Source organism: Euwallacea fornicatus, chromosome 36 (assembly GCF_040115645.1).
Source record: "Euwallacea fornicatus isolate EFF26 chromosome 36, ASM4011564v1, whole genome shotgun sequence".
Classification (NCBI taxonomy): domain Eukaryota; kingdom Metazoa; phylum Arthropoda; class Insecta; order Coleoptera; family Curculionidae; genus Euwallacea; species Euwallacea fornicatus.
The window spans coordinates 2,075,693-2,096,221 of NC_089576.1; the positions used below are offsets into that span (position 1 = coordinate 2,075,693).

Sequence of the window (20,529 nt, forward strand, 5' to 3'; positions counted from 1 at the left end):
TCTCGAGCCCTAAAGGCGTAAAGCGCGTTATCACCTTGTAATAACAGTCGTTTATAATTTTAATAAATAATGAGAGTTGTTAAGAGAGGACTTCCACAATAAGCGATTAAAGAGTGGGGAACTAAATCGTTCCGGCGGTCATAGTACAAGAACGCCGGCTATAAGATCTCAGAGCGCTTGATTAATCGTTTACTTCGTCGAGACTAAATTGTAGAGCTTGTATGATTTGGTGAGTTTGAAATGCCGACGTGCAACTCTGAAAGTTTATCGCGAGTGTCGTGGCCGAGCAACGAGAGCATCCATGCCGGAAGCACCTCCAGCGGCTCTGGATTGCAGAGCCCCAACTCTCCGGGGTGTTTCACCCCCGAATCAACCTCCCCGGATAACACTTTGCGGAAGAGGAGGATCAGGAGGACTTCGTCCTTGGGGAGCGTCATTCGAGAACCTTTTGTGATTAAATCTGAGGCTAGGGATTTGCGAAGCCAAAGTCAAAGCCCTGTGCCTCAGTTCAGCCCTCAAGAAGAAGATACGTATTCCTCGTTGTCAGCAATTTTCGGATGGTATCCCATGTTCCTCATGAAAATCGCCAAGGCAATTATCGTGGGACTGTTACCGAAAACTTGGAAGCAGCTGATTCTAGCCCTACCAATGCTGTGGATTTCCATGTGGTTCTGGTGCTTTTCCCAACTTTTCCAGCTCCCAACGACCCTAATTAAATTCACTTTGTCTGTGGTTTTCAATTCAAAAACCATTAAAAAGCAAAAGAAGAGAACGGTGCTCATCAGCGGCGGCAGCACCATTCAAGCCTTACATTTAGCACGCAACTTCTACTCTGCAGGCGCTCGGGTGGTAGTATGTGAAGTCCAAGGGATTTTTGCCCTTGCCCGGTACTCTACTGCTGTTAGCAAGTTCTACACTGTTCCTAAACCTACAAGCGATCAGCTTCAGAACTACGTCAGAGCCCTTTGCGAGATTGTAGATAAGGAAGGAGCAGTTTATTACATACCGGTAAGTGCCACTACTTCTGCTTATTACGACGCAGTGGCCAAGCCCCACTTGGAGCTTTTGGGGTGCACCTGTTTTTGCCCTGGCATCAAGGAAGTCTGGGTCTTGGACGACACTTTAGAGGTCTTAAAGAGGTGTGAGAAGTACAACATCAGCACTCCCAATTATTACGTAGTGACCTCCAAGGAGGACGTTTATAGGCTCTATGATACAGGTTCTATCAGGATCGGGAACTATGTCATGTCCACTGCAGGGCCTAGCGGGTTGAGGGATAGAGCTAAAGTAGTTTTACCTCTCTCGAGGAGTGAGCTGAAGCTGCCCAGTGACATCAGTCAGCAGAGGCCATGGGTAGTGGTCCAGGACCTAGAGGGTGATCACTACCTCACTTGCACCACTGTAAAAGAGTCTCAGGTGATTGCTAATGTTACTTGTAAACTGGACAAAGAAAACAATGGATTAATGCCGGTGGACTATGCGGAAATCAACCAATGGCTCACCAATTTCTTCGGGAAGTTGCAGTTGTTGAGGCCTATTACCGGTCATATAAGCTTCAGATTCGTGGTCTCCAAAGACACCAACACTATTAAACCTCTGAGCAGTCGCATTGGGGTGTCTTTGCCGTACATTTGCTATACCAACGTGCATCCTAGATTAGTATGGAGGCCTTGCAGGCACTTCAGTCGGCAAAACTCCGGACCTCTGATCAACGAATGTGGCACTTACAGGATGCCCGATACCGTTCTCAACACGTTGAGAAACCCCTCACTGGAAACCGTCACGAAACTAATTGGGACTGTTCTGGACAAAAGAGAGGCTTTATTTACAATTTGGGACCCTTTGCCCTATTGTGCTTACTATCACATGCAGCTGCCTTTCAAAAATATGCTGGGGTTTATGAGGAGGAGGCAGGATCAATTCCCCAGGGCTCTGACTTCCCCAGTGCGTTAATGCTCGTAGAATTAGGAGAGAGATAAAAGACCAGAGTTGTTGTTACTAAGTTCGTAAGCATTGCTTGATGGATGTTTCCTTAGATTTGCGACAAATCATTTGTATATACCTATAGGTATCATAGTAGTGAATGTAGTCCGTCCTATAATAATATGTAGAAATGTGTGTTTACACTTGAATCATAATACTGGATTGTACTGTTAATTTATTATCGGTATAGTAATTAATTATATTATATTGTTTTGAGTACGAACAGAAATCTGCTATTGGGTAGCTAAAGGATAGTGTGATATTTTTATGAACTTTCTCCGAGGCAAACAAGCTGATAATGCTCTTAGGTAGGAGCTATTTTGCATCCAAACTTATCGGCTAGTGCATGTTCTTGCAACAAACATTTTGCAATTCGTCATAAAAATACTTAAATCATTGTTATTTTCCTAATACAAAGATGTACGAGATAATATTGTATAAGTACGTCAAAAGGTATCATTGTATCAATGGATTTTTACTGTTTTTAGATTATTAATAAAATAAAATCGTCAGAAAGAGACATGGGTGTTTTTCTTTAGTTTGGACTTTCAGTTGCGATCGTGAGAACTTATAGCTTTGGTAGCTAGAACTCATAATAGTCAGTCAGTTACCGTTTGAGACTTCAGGACTTGATTTCTTAAAGCCAAAATATGAAACCAAGTACAATATTTGTACAACGTGTTCTGGAATGCAGGGCGACAATTCAACTGCGATTTCTCCTTCCGAAAAGAACCTTAGCTTGTTATATGCTTAAAATTTCAAAAACGACAAAATAGCTAAGTTCTCTACGATGAAACTAGAACTTCGTAAAAAAATTACGCAAAATTAGTACTTCCTTGCCCAAAAACCCAACATCACGCGAAAAAACTTAATTTCTGAAGAAACGGAGAGCTCTTTTCCCCAGTGATGAAGATTCAAAGATAATTTTTACTATACGAAAAACCGGTGGCGCATTGGCATTCCTTCAAAAATATCAATGACGCGCTGGTACGCACGCCACTGGGGGAACTACAAAATATTTTTGACTGCAAAATATGCGCCTTTCTTTTCTACTGGTATCCGCTAAATTACACTTAAATATCTCTAAGCATTCTCGGATTAGCGTTTTTGGATTATGGTTGATACAGTAAACTTACATTTTTTCGTCTAGGTAGAATATGTCCAAAATGCGATTCGGGGCCATACGTAAAATTTCTGCCCCAAATTGTGCAAGATTTAGTTGAAAATAATATAACACGAGTGAGAGAGACAAGGTTCAAAGTCTACAGTGCCAATTGAAAAACTAGCCACGTGATTCAAGGAAGTATTAATTTATTTTTGGGGCCTTTTTTACTACTCAAAATAAACATCTCTATTAATTTATATTTCGTCAGTATTTACCATGATAACTGCATTTTTTTATTGAAATGTTTTCATAGGAAAACCAAACTATGGCATAAAATCTATAATGCATTTTTGCCATGAAGAAATAAACATGCTCTAATGAGGATGTTTTTATTACTAATAAGCAATGATAGAGATAGATTTTAATTAAAAAGTACACAAAACATGTCATGTAAACATGGAACGGCCCTGAGCTTGCTCCTTTTTAGCCTTTACTACAATGAAATGAGTATTCTCCATAGCTGCCCACAACGAATTCCATATAATTTTTCTCAGTTCCAATTATGAAAATTCAAAAAATTTCAGGGAAAAATTAAAAAATAAATTCGAGGACACAAGGATTACGAAGTATGTTTCATCGCACCGATTCTTCACTCAATGCGGACCATTTTAAGATTCCTATTGCTGTAGGTAGGCGGTAGTGGTATTCTCTCACTGTGTCTTCGCAGGGAAACTCGATTTGTTTGATGTTTGAAAAATAATGATCTCGTCAACACCACCTATTGATCCATATTTGTCTTAGATTTGAGATCTTTGGCTGGGGATTCTCGATGGATCTTACGTTAGCCTAACGCGATTGCGAGTTTTAACGACTGTCAATACAGCACTCTAACTGCTGTTACCTTAACATCACCTTTCCATGCGGTGAATGTCCCGGTCCAAGAAATACGAAGATAGTCCCAGAAATACCCCACCTAAGACTTAAAGAAAACAAATTTAAGTTTGGAAATAGAAAATAGTCTAAGGGGGCTAAATCGGGCGAACAGGGTGGGCGTGGAAAAAGTTCCAAATCAAGTTTATTGATTTTGGCTATCGCAATGACGGAAATGTGGACTGGTTGTCTTGATGAAGCAAGACTTTCCTTTTAACCAAATGCGGTCGTTTTTTCCTTATTTATTCAATCAAACGTCGCAATAAATTTGTATAGTATTCGCCCTGTAGAAGAAAATTATTCCACGTGCATAAAAAAAATATTAACGCCATTTCCTGCAAATGGAACGGTTTTTGCCTTCTTTGGAGCCGATTCTCCCCTTTTAGTCTATTATTTTGACTGCCCCTTCATCTCGGGCGCGAAATTAAGGGCTTCTGTTCCGTCCCTTGTCATGATCCGACTCAGAGTCTTGGCTTTAGTACTGTGAAACTGTGCCAAATACTCACTTGAAGCTTCCTCACCACGGTGTTTTTGTTCAATTATGAGTAATCGCGCTACTCATGTTGCCCAAAGCTTTCTCGTATCAAATTGTTCGGTCAAAATGGAATGTACAGGATGTTCAGTTTTGGATATTTTTACAGGGTATCTCTGTTATTATTGCAGTTCGAGGGTTGGGATTTTTGCAGAGCCGTGTCATTTTCTTTGTAATACGAACGATGCCGCAAACAGATTTATTAGGGCCCTCTTGGCTTTTAAAATACAGGGCGAAGTTGAAAATTGTGCATTTTTAGACACCTCTTGCAATTCAGTTTTCTTAAAAGTTATCAGTTAGGTAAAAACAGAATATTACACATTTTTTATGCAGAATCTAGGGACGTACTGAGTTTTTTCCCAGATTTTCCCATTTTTGAGAAAATTACCAAAGTAGGGATTGCTGAAATGGGACGTCCTATATGTTAATTGGTAGTTACATTCTACTTACTAAGCACTTTCCAGAAATATACAATATTTCTGGGCACTTTATTTCAAATCAAAAGCTAGAATTTACATTTTTTAAACAGGCTTAGAAATTAGAGGCCAAATAGATTTTGCTTTATTATACTTGTATTGTTTGCCAGTAACCAATATCGTATAGATATTTGTTTAGAGATATTATTGTGAGATTTTATTTAAAGCATATAGGAAGCTATGGGATGATCTTGTAGATATTGAAATGCTAATCGGGTAGATATAAAGTTCCTCTATGGTCCTGCGCCTAGTTTTGTATATTTTGTTCTTCGTAAAGCCCCGCAAGAAAGAATCCAACACCGATAGATCAGGCGATCGCGGAGGCCGTCTTCCAGCTCCATTTATGGCTATTCATCTTTGGGGAGATTTATTTTCCAGAAAATGCCTTGTTATGTGAGCATTATTACAGGGTGCACCATCTTGCTGCAAATACATACAGAAATGAGAATTCCGCCAAAACTAAAGGGAATGCGTATAATGTTACCTTAACAAAAGTTGAAGAGGATTCAAATCTCTACAATATAGGATTCGTAAATACAGGGTGTCCCATTTAAAAATTTCAAGAAAAATGAATTTGAATATTCCCAAGTTGCAGGGCCTGTAGAAAGTATTCTGAATAAGAAACCGACTTTTTCGTTGAACAAGGCACTTGAGCATCCCTTTGTCTTCTGTTGTGTCAATTTTTGTTAAAATAATTAACGTGCTTTGAAAGTTATAGCGCATGTTATGGAACCATGTTTTGCTTCAAATTTAAACATTTTTCGACATAAGCAGTCAACGTTCCAATTTAATTTAAAACTGATTATCCTACCATGAAGAGAATTTTACGAGGAATCCAAATATACAATAATATATAGGGGGTTCCATTAAAGAAAATGAACAAATGTTTTGACCTGTCTTTATGCAACACCCTATATGATAAAAAATATTTTTAAAATGTAGCCTGTATGTTCACATATAACTTTTATACGAACACTTTTTTTAAATTTTGTAAAATAAGGAAGATATGGTACTTTGTCACACTATTGCGCCATCCTGTATGTAGCGGTACAAAAAAGCCTCCGTACAGTTAGTTATCACAGAAATTTATGGAGTTTTAGAGGCAACATAAACAATTTATTATCAAATTATGTAACAACTTATGACAAGAAACATTTCTTAGTCCATTAACAGTAATTATCGCGAAATTAGTCAAAGAAATTCCAATTTTAGGTAAACTTCTTAAAATTGTATGTATTTTTGCTCTAAAAAAGGTTTCCGTGCGATTAAAAGGTGCAATTAATAAACTTTTTTCTGTGAAGAAATGACGATAAAAAACAGAAATATTTATGAGGTCAGCTTCGTAATAATGTCAGTTACTAGAAAAATTTTAAATAGTACAGCGCGAGTTTGAAAATCGTGAAATTGATGCCGGTTTCAGGCAATTAATGATTCAATTGCATTTTGAGGGTCATTCAATGAATAAAGTAGCAAAAAATGGTGAAGAGAAGTAAGTCAATACACAACGAGTGCTACGAAGAAACATAGTATGATAAAACGAAGATCAAGAACTGGACGTCTAAAAAAGACTGATGAAAGCGCAAGAGGAACAGGATATTGTACGTCGGATTAAGAAAAGCCCAGAAGTAACCTCCGGGCAAATTAATAAAAATTAAAAAAAGACTTAAACCTAAACTGCAATGACGAAACGGTTCAAAATATGCTAAAACTCAATGGATATAAAGCTAAATCCGTCCGCAAAATGCCCTTTAACTCGAAAACGAATGAGGAAAAACGGTTTAAATATGCTAAAGAGCGTTTAAATAAGAATCAAAGACTTCTGGAATAACATCATTTTTAGCGATAAGAGTAATTACATTTAATATTCATGGGTCGGACAGCGAAGAAAAAGTGTGGACAAAAACCAATACTGAGGATCAAATTAAAATCTTATTTGTATCGGTCAAACATGGAGGCCGAAGCGATATGGTTTGGGATTTTATGTCGGTAGCAGGGATGGGAAATCTGTGTTTCGTAGATGAAATAATCGACAACAAAGTGAATGAGAATATTTTGAAAACAAATCTTTAAGTTAATGCGGAAAAGTTAGGGTTTGGTAGGTCTTTTACTTTTATGCAAGACAATGAAGCAAAACATTGCTCGCGTTTAGCAAAAAAATGACCGGTATACGGGGTGTTTCCAAATTATAGTGCCAAATTGATATGGAAGGTAGATTATATCATTTTATGCCAGAAATTCTAGTGTGTCCGGGTTAAGGATTTAACACTTTCGTAAAACCTTTATTTCTTAATCGATTTTGACGTTTTTTTTGTTAATTAGATATTCAAAATGCGAGTTCGTCCAATGGATACGATCCCTCTTTGCCCATAATCATAACCTATTGCGTGCATTTTTTGGGATCAAATTTCGGAAAATACTATTAGGGCTTTTTTTGGGACAAAAACGAAAACAGATTCGTAATTAGAATGACCTTTTGAAGATTTCCACCTCCTCGGGCACAAAAAAAAAAAAAAAAAAAAAAAAAAAAAAAATTTGAATGACCTAAAACTTACCTGTTCCGATTTTCATTTTTCTACTGTACAGGATTTTCGAGAAAATCAATAAAACATGTTTTTTACGTAAACGAATTTTAAAATTGGAAAAAAAAAATTATTTTAACAATAATTAACTAAATTTTGATATTTTCTGCAATGTATGCGGTATCCACAAGTTAAGTGCGCTGTGAAAACGAACATTAATTGCTATGGTTACGAACTGTTAGGTACTAACTGTTGGTTTGCTGTTCGTAACATGATCAATTTCACAGAAGTAAAAAGTTCAAAAAATGTCTTATTCGCTGCAAGAAAAAGTAGAAATAATAAGATTAGTTGGTGATGGGACGCGTACTTTTGGTGAAGCAGCAAATGAATTTAATCAACGACATCCAGAACGCAATATTAGTCATGTAACAGTCGCAAATATCAACAGACGTTTTGATCGTTATGGGACAATTGTAAAACTACCGGACCAGCAACGTAATCGCGAGCCTCAAGCAAACGAAATCATTTTAGATTACTTTAATACCAATCCGCATTCAAGTCTGAGGGATGCTAGCAGAAATTTAAACATTTCTAAACCCATATCTGGGAATGTTTAAAAAGAAGTGGTAAGAAACCTTTTAAACCAAAATTTCTTCATTCACTTGAAGCTGGAGACCAAAATCTAAGAAGGGAGTTCTGTTTATGGCTCTAGAGTATGTATCAAGATGATCCTAACTTTTTAAAAAACATCCTATACACCGATGAAGCTACGTTTACGACAAATGGTGTAGTATCGACACAAAATTGTAGAATATGGAGTGATCAGAACCCGAATTGGATAATCGAATGTGAACGACAATACTCCTCAAAAGTGAACGTTTTCTGTGGTGTCTTAAATCAAAAGATTATTGGGCCATATTTTTTCAACGAAAATTTGAATGCAGCTCGTTTCCTGAGGTTCTTTCGAAATGAGTTTAGTGACGCACTTGATGAGCTTCCCCTGAGTTATCACTACAATTTACATTTACAACTTGATGGAGCGCCCATTCATAATGCGGTTAATGTGAGAAATTGGTTAAATGATAATTTTCCCAATCGCTGGATCGGACGAAATAGTCCTTTTATTCGTTGGCCACCACGATCTCCGGATATCACACCCATGGATTTTTTCGTTTGGGGAACAATAAAAAATAAAGTTTATGCCACAAGCCCCGGACCCGAGAAGAGCTTTGTGCGCGTATTAGAGAGTCTTGTCAGAGCATAACTCCACAACAACTAATTAAAGTACTGAGAAATAATTGTCGACGTGTTAAAAAATGTATACGAGAATTTGGGGGTTGATTGAAAATATCAAAATTTAGTAAATTATTGTTAAAATAAAGTTTTTTGCCAATTTTAAGATTTGTTTATGTAAAAAACATGTTTTATTGATTTTCTCGAAAATCCTGTACAGTAGAAAAATGAAAATCGGAACAGGTAAATTTTAGATCATTCATTTTTTTTTTTTTTTTTTTTTTTTTTTTTTTTTGTGCCCGAGGAGGTGGAAATCTTCAAAAGGTCATTCTAATTACGAATCTGTTTTCGTTTTTGTCCCAAAAAAAGCCCTAATAGTATTTTCCGAAATTTGATCCCAAAAAATGCACGCAATAGGTTATGATTATGGGCAAAGAGGGATCGTATCCATTGGACGAACGCGCATTTTGAATATCTAATTAACAAAAAAAAAACGTCAAAATCGATTAAGAAATAAAGGTTTTACGAAAGTGTTAAATCCTTAACCCGGACACACTGTATATAAATGTGTGTCCAAAAATGCTTAATAAAAAAGATACAGGACGTTTTATGATAGTTTGGAAAAACATATTTCTATTATTTTCTTCCAAAGGGCTTTTGTGATTTTATTGAAAGTTGGTACCCAAGATGTAGCCGACGGGTGCAACAACTATTGATGAGTACGTTATTTTTAGTTGCTATGGTAACCAAATAACAGGAGTGGCCTAGGAATTTTTTCGATAAATGTTTTTGTGCGTGAACAACATGCATATTTGGTCAGTTTTTCTTAGAGCTTGTTTAAAAATACACAAAAAAGTGCTCTGGTTTAAAACCGATAACGTACTCTGTTTTCCAGTAAAATGATTATGAGACACTGTAAACTGCTCATTTTATTTATTACTTTCTGTTGGAAAAGTCAGTGGTTAAGATTTAAAAAATTATAAATAAAGAAACTAATAACAACAAAACATACTTAACAAGGATCAATTTACAAATTGTTCGAAATGTCTTCCACCACTACGAATACAAGCTCTGACTCTTTTGAGGAAGTTAAATTGTACTTTCTGTATATTTCTCTCGTTTTGTTTTATATCCGCAAATACATCCTCAATTCTTTGCCTTAAAAAGTTTTCACTCGGGATTGGTCCACTGTACACCTTCTCCTTTACATTACCCCATAGAAAAAAATCTAAAGAATTTAGATCGGGGCTTCTTGGAGGCCATTTTTGCGGAGCATTATACCCACGACCAATCCACTTAGTAGGAAAAGTATTATTTAAATGTCTCCTGACATTTCTGGAGTAGTGGACAGGAGCACCATCATGCATAAGCCACATTTTTCGTCGTGTTTGCAAATCGATATGTTCTAATACTTCTGGAAGTTGGTGCGTCAAGAAGTTTAAATAATGACCACCATTTAAATTTTGAGGTAATTCAACACAGGGCCCAAAATTTTAGTTCCCAAAATGCCCACCCAGAAATTTATTTTAAATTTATTTTGGGATTGAGTAATTACTTTTTCTCTGGGATTTTCTTCACTCCACTTATGGTTATTTCTTGAATTGAAAACTCCATTTTTTGTAAATGAAGCCTCATCTGTAAATGGTATATTTTTCGCAAAATCTGATTCACGTTCTATTTTATGGAGAATCCAATTGCAGAACGTTGTCCTTTTTTCAAAATCTGTTGGCAGCAGTTCTTGTACTTGTAATAGGTGGTACGCATATAAGGCTTGCTCTTTATCTACTCTCCATACTACGGAATGCGGTATATTTTGCATAGCACCTATTCTTCTAGTACTTAACGTATTATCTTGTTCAAATTGCTTTAATATCTGCTCTTCATTTTCAACAGTTCGTGTTGTACGCGGTCTGCCAGCATTTTCGTTAATGTTTCTCAAACTTCCTGTCTCTCTAAGATGAAGGTCAATTGAAACAAATAGTTTTCTCGAAGGAATTCTCCTATTAGGATATCAGGTAGGACCATAATACCCTTCCGGTTTTAGGCTATTTACTCAAATCTTCATAAAATTAGTTATAATCATCGGATTTAGGTTAAATATGCGCCGTTTTGTTCGATAACTTGTTGCCAACGAGATTCCAACTTCATTATACCCCGTTCGTAGAAGCCTACTTCCCTATTGGCAAAAAACTGGGACAGCCAATCTTCACAGACCTCTCTGGAGACCAACTTTTTACCACCAAGCGCATTCGCCACGGACAGAAACAGGTGGTAATCACTTGGTGCCAGGTCCGGACTGTAAGGTGGATGCATCAGGACCTCCCATCCAAGCTCCCGGAGCTTCTGCCGCGTCGCAAGCGATGTGTGAGGCCTTGCGTTGTCCTGATGGAACAAGATTTTGCTTCTGTTGATCAATGCAGGCCGCTTTTTAGCCAATGCTTGTTTCAAGCGGTCCAGTTGCTGACAGTACAGTACCGAATTGAGCGTTTGACCATACTCGAGGAGCTCATGGTGGATGATTCCCTGATAATGCCACCAAACACACAGTAAAACCTTCCTGGCTTGGCCACCGTTTGGGCTGCTTCGCCAAACTTCGACCACGACTTTTTGCGCTTACCATTGTCGTACGTGACCCATTTCTCATCGCCAGTTACCATACGCTTCAGAAAAGGGTCGATTTTGTTCCGATTCAATAGCGATTCGCAGATGGAAATTCGGTCCATAATGTTTTTTCGCGATAACTCATATGGCACCCAAATATCCAACTTTCTTGTATATCTAGCGGCATTCAAATGTCTTTTGATCGTTGTGGGTGGTACATTCAATTCTTCTGACATCGTTTTGACTGAGATATGGCGATCTTCCGCAATTTTTTCAAGAATTCCGTCGACATTTGTAGTGAGTGGTCTTCCTCCGTGGTAATGGTCGTCGGTGTCGAAATTTCCTGCTTTAAATCGTCTAAACCATTCTTCCACCGTACGAAGTGATACAGTTCCATCTCCCATAACATCATTGATCTCTTTGTGCGTTTGTGCAGTCTTTTTGCGTTGAACGAGAAAAAATTTCAAAATTCCACGAATATCTCGGTTGTTTGCTCCCATTTTTGAATGGCTATATTTTGAGAACTATTCAACCAAACTAAACAAACTGAGCGTCGTATTTTGGCTAATGATATACCCTTTCAAACACAACATAATATTGCTCGATATGACATCACATACATCTTCTACAGCTATCGAAACGACATCTTCAAAAAACCGGAAAGGTATTATGGTCCTACCTTATAGAGGGTGTCCTCGAATTACGTGGCCAAAATAATACCGCAGATTGTTTGAGTGAAAATAAGTCGATTTAACTAAACTTCCCTCAGTCCAAAAGTTGATAATTATGGAGCTACAGGGTGTTAAAGTTGAAAAAAAAAATCACATTTTCTTTAATACCTTTCGATTTCTTTGAGTTAATTTCACGATATTTCATATTTGAGGGTGTTTTAGGATACGAAATTCAAATTTATTAACGATTTAGTTGTTTCTTCTAGGGGGCGCCACAAGCGACCATTAGGACACATTTAAATCTCTGTAACTTTTTCGTGCCACGGTGTATATTATTTTGGTATTTAAAAACCTTTTTCCCTACCTTTTATACTTAGAAAAGGTATACTTTATTGACGTCGCTAGAAGCAACGGTTTTGGAGAAAAATGCATCTAAGCCTGATGATGCATGCAAATTACCTTAAAATTATTTTCCGTTAAAAAAAATTAAGTTTTTCAAAAATAATTATTAGTAAAGGTATAACAATAAGTTTTCAAAATCAGATATTATCAAATAGAAAACAAAAATAATAATTAACAAAGAAACAACAACAAGCGAGAATAACACTTACTAATTAATTAAATTATTATTGGCCATACTTATGGATATTTACAGGAACAAGAAGCGAAACTGACAAGAAAAACTGAGGGCTAAATAAAAAAACTGACATTTGAGAAACAAATTCAAGTGTTAAAATGTCAATTAAAACATAGCCAACTGAGTTATTTACTTAAAAGCGCCAACGCAAATATGCAGCGCATTAGAATTATGCGTTTTTCTCCAAAACCGTTGCTTCTAGCGACGTCAATAAAGTATACCTTTTCTAAGTATAAAAGGTAGGGAAAAAGGTTTTTAAATACCAAAATAATATACACCGTGGCACGAAAAAGTTACAGAGATTTAAATGTGTCCTAATGGTCGCTTGTGGCGCCCCCTAGAAGAAACAACTAAATCGTTAATAAATTTGAATTTCGTATCCTAAAACACCCTCAAATATGAAATATCATGAAATTAACTCAAAGAAATCGAAAGGTATTAAAGAAAATGTGATTTTTTTTTTCAACTTTAACACCCTGTAGCTCCATAATTATCAACTTTTGGACTGAGGGAAGTTTAGTTAAATCGACTTATTTTCACTCAAACAATCTGCGGTATTATTTTGGCCACGTAATTCGAGGACACCCTGTATATCTCTTGATAACATCTTCTTGCTGCCCTTGAATTACTACCACATTTGCCAAAAATTAAATGCATGTCGGTAAGTTCTTGGAAATTGTATCTTTCAGTCATTGCTTAAAAAAAGAAAAATTACAAAATTTTTAGAAAAGAGAAACATGACATGGATCTAAAAGACTGACTTTGCCAACAGAAAATAACAAATGAAATGAGCAGTTTGCAGTGTCTCATACTTAATCAGTTTTCTCGAAAACTGAGACCGTTATCGGTTTTAAACCACAGTGCCTTTTTTGTGTATTTTTAAACAAATTCTAAAAAAAACTGACCAAATATGCATTTTGTTCACGCACAAAAAAAAATTTTCGAAAAAATTTCTAGGTCACTCCGGTTATTTGGTTACCATAGCAACTAAAAATAACGTACTCATCAATAGTTGTTGCACCCGTCGGCTACATCTTGTGTATCAACTTTCAATAAAGTCACAAAAGCCCTTTGGAAGAAAATAATAGAAATATGTTTTTACAAACTATCATAAAACGTCCTGCATCCATTTTATTAAGCATTTTTGAACACACATTTATATAGAATTTCTGGCATAAAATGATATAATCTACCTTCCATAACAATTTGGCACCATAATTTAGAAACATCCTGTATAACATGGAGAGCACTCTAAATCGCCCACCCCAATCGCTGGATCTAAATCGAATTGAGCATCTGTGGGAACCCTTAGAGCGGAAAATAAAATCAAATACAATTAATAATAAAAAGGACTTAAAAGAAACATTATTAGAGAAATTGAATGAAATACTGCCTAATGTATCATTGAATTTAGTTAATTCTATGAATTGACCATTACGTGCAGCATTAATGTCTAAAGGAAACCCGACAAAAAATTAAACATTTATTGTTGGAATAATTCAGTTACATTTAGTTAATATTAGTTTAATTATACGAAATCGTACGGAGACTTTTTTGAGCAAAAATTTAAACATTTTAAAGAAAAGTTCACCTAAAATTGGAATTTCTTTCGCCAATTGCTTGATTATCATTGTCAATGGACCAAGAAATATTCCTTTTGTCAAATTGTTCCATATTTTGCCAATAAAGTGGCTTTCTTGCCTCTAAACCTCTATGTGTTCTTATGATACAGTAACGGACAAAAGTGGAGCAACAAACATATTCTTGAAAATATTCAAGGTTTGGTACGACTTATTCATAAACTAGTAATATCAAAATGATGTTAGGGCATCTAGAAATAACGCTGAAATGCAAAAAATTATAAGTTTATTCCTGAATTCAAAGCATTTAACAACAAAAACGAATAAATGTGCGTGTAAATTTTAATTTCTTGCGTCGGATTAATCTTTGTATGCAAGTCAATGGTGGTCATTTCGAACATCTACTAAAAGTATAATTTTTTCGTGTTTATGTTTGGTATCTATGTTTTCAAGTAATTTGTATTCCATTTTTAAGTTTTGATTTTTTCCGATCCAACTGTAAGAATAGATATGTAGTACATTAAAATTATTGTTCAAGACATGCAGCGAACTTTAAGCTTCAAATATCTCAAGAAGGAAGCTTCGTAGAGATTTTTAACAAGATACCTTTTTTCCTTAGAAAATGTAGGAAAACACAAGTTTAGTCATAAATAAATTTTATACCGGGTGATGAAAAAGTTATGCCCTTTTAAAGAGGGTTCATCGAGCGCCGACAACACCCTCTACATCGTGCATCGAAAATGTAAACGGATTCTGATTTCTTATCCCCAAAAACCGCCCGATACGACATTTTGTGTAGACAGCAGCATTACCAACCAAGAAATTAATTTTTTTGCATTTTTGTTTGCTTTCACTTTGACGCCCTGTATTTCGAAAACCGTCCACTTTTGGACTAAGGTAAATTGAGTTAAATCGTCATGTTTTAACCTCAGAAATCTGTGGTAGAATTTTGTACAGACCTTTTAGAGACACCCTGTAGATTTAGAGTGAAGTTATTCGCAGTTGAATGTGGCATTTCGAGAATCTACTCATTTCATACTATGCGACCTAATAACAGCACTTGAAAAATGGCTCTTATCAAACCAGATTACCATTCTTCCAAAATTAGCATTGACTCCAAGTTGTTCTGTATATCAACGACAGAGGATCAATCACCGATCTGCATCTCCAAGGTGCAGCTCTTGCACAATTTTAAATTTGTGTTCCCTTAAAATCTTTAGAGCACGATTTTTATTTATACCAATTTTCCTTTCTGTTATTCTGCAAGAAATTGATGGAATGGCTCTGACTGTGGAAAAACATTTATTTCATCTGCTTTTTTATTTTATTCGTTGTATGTTTTGGGACTAGGCTGCGTAAAGACTCTGTGTTCTATTAGATTCCTTTTAAGTCTGGAAAATCTATCGGGAAACGGCTGACATCTTTTGGGATATCTACAAAATAATGAGAGGTCCCTTTATTATCGTCCATACACATCTAAGATGCTACTTAAAAGCACCTTACCTAACTGCAAATATTTTAAATAAAAAATAGAAATTTGTATTCTTTCATACTTGCCTGTTGAAATGTAAATCGGCAGCTCTTCGAGGATTTTGGTTACTTTGTACAAAACATACCCTCGTGTCATATTTTTCGTAACTGTCATATTTTCGAGTTATCGTTAAAGTAGATTTCTGACAGGAGATAAACAACGACGTGAATCTTTTGTTTCTAGCGTCACAAAGGTCACGGCCCACTATAAGGCATATTATTATTTCTTAGATACGGATTTTTTAAATTATTTCATTAATAAACGCTACAACAAGAAGAAATAACCTTTTACTATTTACATCTTAAATAGCATAAAAAGTTTAGAATCAAACAACCAGATATGTTTAACACATATTATTGAGTTGTTCGATAATTAATGTCGTTTGATTCTCATAGATGGCTCAATTTATACATATCGAGTAATAGTGATCTCGTCGCTTATATGCCATTTTAAAGGTTATGTTTCAGACTCTTTTCGATCGAAAATCGAACGTGATTAGTAAACAAGAAGTTGTTTTAAATTTAAGTTGAAGATGGACAATCGAAGTGAGCATTATCGACACATTTTATTATTTCACTTTCGAAAGGGCAAAAATGCAGTGCAAGCTCAGAAGACATTGTGCGAAGTTTATGGTGAGAACTGCCTTACTGAACGCCACTGCCAGCGTTGGTTTTCTCGCTTTCGTTCCGGAAATTTTAATGTCCAAGATGCACCACTCACTGGACGCCCAATCACCATTGATAACGATAAAATAAAGGCCTTAATCGAAGCTAATAGGCGAATGACAACTCGAAATATAGCAGAAAAGTTGACCATATCAAATTCAACCGTTTCTCTGCAATTAAAAAAGCTCGGGTACCTTAGCAAATCGGAAGGTTGGGTTCCTCACGAATTGAAGGAAATTCACCTCACCCAACGCATTAACATATGCGATTCTTTGCTGAATCGTAACCAAAATGACCCACTTCTAAAAAGAGTCAGAACGGGTGATGAAAAATGGATCGTCTACGATAACGTAGTCCGAAAACGATCTTGGACCAAACAAGATAAACCTGCGCAATCGAGGTCCAAAGCCAATATTCATCAAAAGAAGATTTTGCTATCTGTGCGGTGGGACTACAAGGGTATTCTTCATTTTGAACTGCTTCCGAGAGACCGAACTATTGATTCGAATGTTTACTATCGAAATTGAACGAAGAAATCAAAAGGAAACGTCCTGAACTCGCCAATCGCAAAGGGGCACTGGTCCATCATGATAACGCTAGACCCCGTACGTCTTTAATAACGCGTCAAAAATTATTGGAACTAAATTGGGAACTGATACCTCGTCCACCATATAGCCCTGACTTGGCGCCATCAGATTATTATTTGTTCCGTTCTCTTCAAAATCATTTGAATGGTAAAAATTTCGATTCTGATTGAGCCGATAAATATGAGTTAAATCAATTTTTTCCTTCTAAAAATGAAGGCTTTTTCGAAAGCGGAATTTTCCAACTTGCCGAAAGATGGCGAAAGGTCATCCACCAAGATGGCCACCACATCATTGATTAATATTTATTATTAATATAAGTATGTTCACTTTGAAAAAACATAAAAAATGTGACATTAATTATCGAACAACCCAATATATCGACAATAATGCATTTTTAATAAATAATACCACTTCTTGCTGGCAAACTATAGTCTGTTTAAGAAAATGTAAATTCTAGCATTCGATTTGAAATAAAGTGTCTAGAAACATTATACAGGGTGTTTTCTAACTACGTGTAAAAAATTTAAAGGCGTAATCCTCGACTGATTTAGAGTCAAAAGTGTCTAATAAACATACGTCCACAAATGCCTTGTTTCCAAGATACAGGGTGTTGAAATGTGACAAGAAAAAGAGATTTTATTTCCAAAATGACTCAATTTGGGTGTTTGAATTTTAGAAAAGACAATTTTTGGAGGAATGCTTTAATGATTAATTATAAGAATTGCTGAAAATGACCACCATTACTTCATAAGAGATCCTGTATCACAAAGACGTTGAAAAAGGTTTTTAAAGGTTTGGTGGTTTGGAAACCTTTCCAGGTAAATGTGCCTCGCTGGCAAACACTTACCATCAGCAAGGCCGTAAACAAAAACCATTTTGGCCATTTCTTGATTAGTGTAATTAGGCATTTGAAAAATGTTCAAAACTGAGGTATAATCTGATTTTTGGGACACAGAACTAAATTCTTTCACTTTAGAGAGTAAAATTCCAAAATAACACTGACTATCTTGTTTATAGTAGTGGAAGTAGCAAAAAAAATAACAATAAACAAGTTAGTAAATACCACCAAACCTTTCGAAACCTTTAAAATCTTTTTCAACGTCTTTCAGTCAACACCCTGTATCTTGGAAACAAGGCATTTGCGGACACATGTTTATTAGACATTTTTTACTCAAAATCAGTCGAGGATTACGCCTTTAAATTTTTTACACGTAGTTAGGAAACACCCTGTATATTTCTGGAAAGTTCTTAGTGAGTAGAATGTAACTACCAATTAACACGCAGGGCGTCCCACTTAAGAAATCTCAACTTTGATCATTTTTCTTAAAAATGAGAACATCTGTGAAAAATATTGAGCACATCACTAGATTCTGCATAAAAAATGTGTAATATTCTGTTTTTAACTAGTTGATAACTTTTCAGAAAACTGAATTACAAGAGGTGTCTAAAAATGCACAATTTTCAACTTCGCCCTGTATTTTAAAAGCCAAGAGGGCCCTAATAAATCTGTTTGCGGCATCGTTCGTATTACAAAGAAAATGACACGGCTCTGCAAAAATCCCAACCCTCGAACTGCAATAATAACGGAGATACCCTGCAGAAATGTCCAAAACTGGACATCCTGTACAGTATTTTTTGAAATGTTCATCTTCAAGTACAGTCTTGTGAATTTTCACTACAATATCGGGAGAGATCAAATCTGGAATGTCGTTGAGTCGATTACTGCGGAGTTCGTCTTCGCAGCTCGCACGACCGCGATTAAACTCTGCCATTCAACATTTTACAGTTGTTAACGAAGAACCAGATGCCCCCAGAGTAGAATTCAATTTCGTTTTGATTTTAGATGGACTAAGACTGTTCAAATAAAAGTATCGAATCACGTATCGATGATCAGTTTTCCACGTTTACAATATTTCTAAAGGCGTTCACTAAAAACGGCTCCAAAAAGCACACAAATCAACTTTAGCCATAAGCTTTTTAAAGTTAGGTCTTTGTAATATAGGTAAGATTTTAACAAAAAATTGCTCTCTATAGGTCAGGTCGGGTACTGCTGGACTATCCTTGTATCTTCATGATAGGAGTGCTGTTTTGGATGGTATGCTGTTATTCTCTATAAAGCGTTGCAAATGCCGGGTAGTGGTCTTAAGTGGCGGGTAAAACCTCGATATCCAGTTATTGTTGCTTGCCCTTGCTACCGTAAGAGCTTCCTCAACTGGTACGAGTAGATTGGATTTGCGGAAAGATCTGCATGCAAGTTATACATACGTCTCATGATTGGCCATTTATGTATATAAAAAATGACAATTTATCCCTGGATAGAGCCCTGAGAGAGTCGACTTGGTATCCCTCACTATGTAAAGAGTTGTCCCCCAACAGACAGTGAAAGTAAGACAAGATTCAAGGCAAAATTGTGAAAAAGTGACGACAACAGCGTCCGGGCACTCTAGTGATTTCAATTTTACGTTGAAATTCTTGGCTTTGCTTGAACATTTTTTCTCCTGCTCTTCAAAGATCAATTGTCATTTCATGGTGCTGTCCACTATATGCAGAAATTTGAAATTTTTAGCGTTTATACAGAAATAGGTACAATACAATAAAATTAGACAATGGAAATTTGCAAGCAAATTTGTTTAGCGATTATTCCAGTGGTTCCAATTCATTATTATGGATAAACAGAGAATGAAACTGAACATAAATAATCAAAATCAAATACAAAATTTTGGAAATGAAGAAACGCGCTTTGATTAGAGTTTGAAGAACAAACGAACCGAACGTACAAAAATCGGCAAGAGGGCATATCCAAAAAATTTATTAACAAACGAAATAAGCGAATAATTCAATTAAAATCCGCAGGAAGTTCTGCAACTAAACTTTTTCGATTATACGAGACAACGTGGTATGTACAGGGCGTTCGAACTTGGAATGTTTCGACAGAAAATCCCATTTCTCGGCTAAATAGAGAAACACTAGCGTACATGTCAAGAGCTCGATTTTTCCTAAAATATTAATGGTGAAAACCGTATTTCGAAATTTTTACAGTCCAAAGCGCTGCACGGCGTTTTTCAAATTTCGGCCATTTTTTAAATTTCTTATAACCTTTTTTTAGAATAATATCGAATTAAAACACAAACATTCTTAAGACACTTTTTCGATGTAATTGCAGTGGCGTTCTTAAATTTACTACAGCGTACCGTTTTGCCAAAAACCAACATAAATTGTTTATTTTCAATGATAATCATAATCGGCTATGATTACAAAAAAAATCCATTTTAAACCATTTTCAACCATGTAAGTATATCTATAATTATTTTTCAAAATAACTGAAGTGTTAGACTTTTTGTGTTTATATTCAAGCTGGTTTTGGTATCAGCCGTCCAAGTAATATTATTTATTTTATATATTTTAATTTTTGCGTCAAAGTTTTTATGTTTAGCGTTGATTTTATGCCGATTTTTTAAGTAAAAATGATATAAAATTAT

The 20,529-nt window shown here is 35.9% G+C and overlaps 2 protein-coding genes across 2 annotated transcripts in view; both read left to right on the forward strand.

The window, feature by feature from the left end:
• Positions 1-20,529, forward strand: part of Root (ciliary rootlet coiled-coil, rootletin) — a 57,766-nt gene that overhangs the window by 895 nt on the left and 36,342 nt on the right. The gene's annotated exons all lie outside the window — the stretch shown is intronic.
• On the forward strand, positions 108-2,503 carry LOC136349162 (uncharacterized). The gene has a single exon (XM_066300541.1). The coding sequence runs from the start codon at positions 241-243 to the stop codon at positions 1,951-1,953; it is 1,713 nt and encodes a 570-aa protein (XP_066156638.1). The 5' UTR covers positions 108-240; the 3' UTR covers positions 1,954-2,503.

Excerpts from the sequence above, each read along its gene's own strand:
- LOC136349162 (XM_066300541.1), top strand. The coding sequence starts at position 241 with ATGCCGACGTGCAACTCTGAAAGTTTATCGCGAGTGTCGTGGCCGAGC.